Source organism: Salmo salar, chromosome 16 (assembly GCF_965601325.2).
Source record: "Salmo salar chromosome 16, fSalSal1, whole genome shotgun sequence".
In the NCBI taxonomy this organism is placed as follows: Eukaryota; Metazoa; Chordata; class Actinopteri; order Salmoniformes; family Salmonidae; genus Salmo; species Salmo salar.
In genome coordinates, this window is record NC_138306.1 from 67,140,190 (window position 1) to 67,145,790 (window position 5,601).

At 41.3% G+C, this 5,601-nt stretch overlaps 1 protein-coding gene across 1 annotated transcript; it reads left to right on the forward strand.

Annotated features, from left to right (window-relative positions):
• On the forward strand, positions 1–3,948 carry LOC106574277 (ankyrin repeat domain-containing protein SOWAHC). The gene has a single exon (XM_014150066.3). It carries the CDS (start codon positions 644–646, stop codon positions 2,384–2,386), a length of 1,743 nt encoding a protein of 580 aa, XP_014005541.2. The 5' UTR covers positions 1–643; the 3' UTR covers positions 2,387–3,948.
• Positions 3,949–5,601: the final 1,653 nt, after the last annotated feature.

Below are 5,601 nucleotides of genomic sequence, written 5' to 3' on the forward strand. Positions count from 1 at the left end.
ATAATCTGTAACAAACAGAGTGGACTGCGTTTTGCTGACTTTACCCTTTGTCAAAGTAAAAAAAAAAACGTTAAGGAGTGCGAATTGAGTTATTGCACACTCGCACTTCAAAGTATGCGTTCTCTGACGCAAATAAATGCTAGAACGCGCCAATAGGATCTCACTAGCTCGTGATTGCCTCTGCCCACCTCCTTGCTTGTTCTGCCCACCATGATTCATTTGCTCCCATTGGAAACGACAGGCTCTGGTCTATCTTGGGTTAGTTATACGTTCCTCCATTCATTGCCAAACATGATTCCTATCTCCTCCTTTCTCTAATATCTCTGGGGTGGATCGCTGTGACCATATAAATAAAACGGATAGACAGGTCTGCTTGCAAAAGAGGGTCCTTCCCGACTCAACTCTGGGGGGAGGGGTGACGGTTCTATTAATTTATATTCTGTATCAAAGAAGCACAACAAGGTCTGTGAGGATGATGTGATGGGACAACACCAACCAGGGCAGGTGAAACCCGTAATTATACTGGCTGTTTCAACTCTAGGTAATTTATAAACATAAAAAAGGGAAGATCATTTTTGGGGTATATTAGTGGTTTACCGAAGGCTACTTGTATGTATTTGTTTTTACCAGCTAATCTAATGTAATGGCGACCGAGTGCACCCAAGAAGCGGTCGTACAATTTCTGACCGAGCGAGGAGGGAGAGTGAAAAAACAGGAATTCATTGACTCTTTCAAAGCTGTTTTCCCCGAAGACCATGACCAGAAAGCAATTGTTCGGGAGAAATTCAAGGGATACGTGGACAACGTCGCATTTGTAAAGTTTGAGAATGGAGTGAAATGTGTATGTTTAAAAAATAAGTATCGAGTGGCAAAAGACAGCGCGTGCAATGGCAACGGGACAGGCACCTTTTTGGAACAAGATAGCAGCACCCCTGTCCTATCAAAATCATATAAGAACATGATAGAAGATTGTGCACCACAGCTGCATCTGTCAGCATCTTCTGCTGGGCGTGTGCGCTCTTGGGAAACCACTGCAAACGAGGAGGCACAAGAAATGTCACTTGGCTCGGGTTACGGAACTGACAATGCCGCAGGAGTAAGACCGCCTGACATTTCAGGAATTATATTGGAAGGTAACATTTTAGAAAGAGCTGCGTCAACAAGGTCTGTAGTTCAGAATAATAGTTTATCAGACATTATGGGAAATGCGTTAGGCCTTGGTGGCAATGGAGAGCAGAAATTGACCAAGGAGGACATTCAGACATTGCAACCGCACGACACACCGCAAATTGCAGTGATTGAGACGTCATCTTTACCTACAGCCGCGGATGGCTCTATGTTCCACTTACCTGGACGTCCATTCCCAACTAATACACAGGACAGCCTGCTTTCCAGTCACCCTTCATCAGAGGATGGGGCAGACGAAGGCCATAATTATGATTCGCTACTGAGCAAATCTGGGAGTGACAGCAACACACCTAAAAGTAGCCATAATAACTTTATTGAGCTCATGATGAACAGCTCCCTCCAGGTGCGAAGCAGCATGGTGTTGAGGAACTCCGTCTACCTGTCTACAAAGTACAGGGACTGTGCCCGGAGCGACAGTGACTCTGCCTCTGTGGTTTCCTCTACTACAGACGAAGACCGAGCTTCAGTCACCCTGGACCCATTGGAACACGAATGGATGATGTGTGCAGCCGACGGCCAATGGGAGAGTCTCCACCGCCTCCTTTCCTGTGAACCGAACCTTGCCATGAAGAAGGACTTTGTGACTGGGTTCACCTGCCTGCACTGGGCTGCCAAGCAAGGCAAACAAGAACTGCTGGCACTTATCGTGAACTTTGCCAAACAACACACAGTGCCCATCAACATCAATGCCCGGTCAAGTGCCGGCTACACACCACTACATCTAGCGGCAATGCACAACCATGTTGAAGTGGTGAAGTTACTGGTAGGAGCCTATGACGCAGACATAGAGGCCAGAGATTACAATGGGAAAAGGGCGTGTCAGTATCTTACGAACAGTGTGGCCGTTGATATCCGTGACATCATCGGGGCGGGTGGTGGCGCCGACTCGGACTCAGAGGACACAGACGATGGGGGGCATTGGAGGTTGTCTAAAGTTCTCCAGTCTAATCTGATGCCCCTCAAACTGCACAATCACAGTGAGGAGGACACAGGTGATGGAGCAGGGCAGGCCAGACAGAAACCCTTGCGAAGGAAATCATCCCTTAGCAAGATTAGGCCAAAACTTCAGAAGATCTGCTTCAGATCTTCGCAGATAGTTCACAGCACTTCGTTCCCAGCGCACTGTGAGACAGAGGAGCTTAACGGGTCCAGGAAAAGCTCATTTAAATCCAGACCCATGTCAAATCTGTTTGGTTGAAGAATAGCCTCTAAGTACACTCGACAAAGAGCAAATGAACTATTACAGTGCAGGATGACAGACACAATGCGGTATAGTCTGATGCTACAAGTGTTTTGTTTTTTTGTGGCATAGGCCATGTCTGGTGTTACACATACTTAAGGGTTTTTACCCCAGGCATTATATGAATATACTGAACTAACAGAATACGGTATTACATGATCTATTGAGTAACTGGCCAGATTGCCAGCCCTGGTTAGGCTAAATATTTCTGTCTTAATCCTCTTATCATGCCGAAGTAGCCAAGGAGGTTTTACAGTTCGTCTGCTTTAACCCTTAACGTACATGTAAAGCTGCCTGCAACCCACTGGGCAAAGATGTCAGTTCGACGTCTAGTTTTGATTTACATTTCGTTGAGTTTTTAACTAACGTGAATTCAATGAGAAATCAACATAAAATGACACCATGTCATTGGATTTGGGTTAAAATTTGGGTGATTTTAAAAATATGAAATTATCTTCCATTGATTACTTTTTTTTTCATATCCATATCCAATCAGTTTTCCACGTTGATTTGACGTCTTCATATTACATTTATTTGGTTAAAATGGCATGGAAACAAGGTTGACTCAACCTGTTTTTGCCTAATGGGAAGTTTAAACTTCAAGTTATTTGACCACATGGTAGAAACAATGTAATTGATTTCACAATGCTTGGGAGCAATTCTATCTTATTACTGTTAGTGATGCTATGAATTTATTATCCCTTTATGTTTAAGTTGCTTTAAGCACTTTGATTTTAAACCGTTATTGATCCAGCTTTCCTGCGGTGGATGCCATTCAGTCCACCTGAAAGACTTGAGGTGGGAATTTACTTCCTCTTTGTGTTCAAGTGGAGGATTGGAGGCCAATGAAAAGGCCTCTGGTCCTTTAAGTCTGTAATCGGGATCAGTAGAGGAGCTTTATGTGTCACAAGGTACGCTGTTGTTGAGTGTTGATGAGTGTATGGTAGGCCTGCTGTGTGTAGTGCTATGATGAAAGATCAGGTTTCATAACTATTCACAGTCCACCTTGAATTATACTATGTAGTTATACTCACTTTATGACCTTCTGATCATAGCTCCTTATTTTGAGTTGTCTAAGGTTGCAGTTGTCTGGTATCAAGTTGTAGGCTACCCTCTGATCTGTTATGCACCAGTGGTTTTATATCAACAAGCTATCAGCTTGCTGACCCAGGAGAGCCTCTACACGCAATACCCCATAATGAGAATGTGAAAACATGTTTTTAGAAATGTTTGCAAATATATTGAAATTTAAATGCATAAATATCTCAATGACAAAAGTATTCACACCCCTGAGTCAATACTTTATAGAAGCACCTTTGGCTGCGATTACAGCTGTGAGTCTTTCTGGATAAATCTCTAAGAGCTTTCCACACCTGGATTGTGCAACATTTGCCCATTTATTCTTTTCTATATTATTCAAGCTCTGTTCAAATTGGTTGTTGATCATTGCTAGACAACCATTTTCAGGTCTTGCCATTGTTTTTCAAGTTGATTAAAGTCAAAACTGTAACTCCAGTGTAGATTTGGCCTTGTGTTTGAGTTTTTGTAACCTTTATTTAACTAAGTCAGCTAAGAACAAATTCTTATTTACAATGAAGGCCAAACCCTAACCCGGACGACGCTGGGCCAATTGTGCGCCGCCCTATGGGACATCCAATCACGGCCGGTTGTGATACAGCCTGGAAATGAACCAGGGTCTGTAGTGACACCTCTAGCACTGAGATGCAGTGCCTTAGACCGCTGCACCACTCGGGAGGTTATGGTCCTGCGGAAAGGTAAATTAATCTCCCAGTGTCTGGTGGAAAGCTGACTGAACCAGGTTTTCCTCTATGATTTTTGCCTGTGCTTAGCTCCATTCTGTTAATTTTAAATACTTTTTTTATTCTGAAAAAATCCATAGTCCTTAATAATTACAAGCATACCCATAACATGGTGCAGCCACCACTATGCTTGAAAATATGGAGAGTGGTACTCAGTAATGTGTTATGTTTCAGGTAAATCCAATAACACTTTGTATTCAGGACAACATGTTAATTGCTTAGCCAATTTTTTTTGCAGTATTACTTTAGTGACTTGTTATAAACAGGATGCATGTTTTGGAATAATTTTTATTCTGTACAGGCTTCCTTTTCAGACTGTCAATTAGGTTAGTATTGTGGAGCAACTACAATGTTGTTGATCCATGCTCAGTTTTCTCCTATCACAGCCATTAAACTCTTTAACCATTTTAAATTCACCATTGGCCTCATGGCGTAATCCCTGAGCGGTTTCCTTCCTCTCCGGCAACTGAGTTAGGAAGGACGCCTGTATCTTTGTAGCGACTGGGTGTATTGATACACCATACAAAGTGTAATTAATAACTTCACCATGCTCAAAGGGATATTCAATGTCTGCTGTTTTATTTTTACCCATCTACCAATAGGTTCCCTCATAGCTGTTGGAAGTAAGGGTGCTGCAGCACCCCCTGAAAAAAAAAGAAATCTGAATATAATTGTAAAATCATTTTTTTTTTAATTGAAGAAAAATAAATTCTTCACAGAAGTGCACTGGGCCTTTTAATAGTCTTATATTAGCAGACTGATATAGCCTTCTACAGTGCCAGTGCAGGCACAAATATTTGTTTTTGTGCAATGTTGCACTGAATTCTAACACTTTTTTTTTTACTCTGCACTTTTGTTTTTTGCTAATATAACGAGTGTATATTTTCACATATTTAGCAAATCATTTTCTCACATGTACTAGTCTAATTGTTTGTCTAGATTAGATTTAAGGCATAGCTAGGCTTACGTGGGGCCAGTCAATGGTTTTTAATCACTGAATAGCCTACTGTAATGCTACATAGTTTACATCTGATTTTGCTACTTGATTTTATTGTACAGTTTTGTAATCTTGCAAAATTAGCTCTTACCTTTTTTTTTTATTCTGCAATTTTTTTATATTTTGAAATCAACCACCTGCTGCTAATTATGATATTCAAAGGGCTGGAACCGTATTTCTCTTGTCTGTCTGTCTGTACATTACATTTCTTTTATAGTCCTCTTTTCAATTATCAAACAAAAGAATGTTAACATACAAAATCTGACACCTCACAATCGTTTAAAATCTGTCTTCAATACTCTGTCTTCAATAATGTATGCAAAGCTAAAGATTGTGTAGTTTGTATTTTTATCATG

Excerpts from the sequence above, each read along its gene's own strand:
- LOC106574277 (XM_014150066.3), top strand. The coding sequence starts at position 644 with ATGGCGACCGAGTGCACCCAAGAAGCGGTCGTACAATTTCTGACCGAG.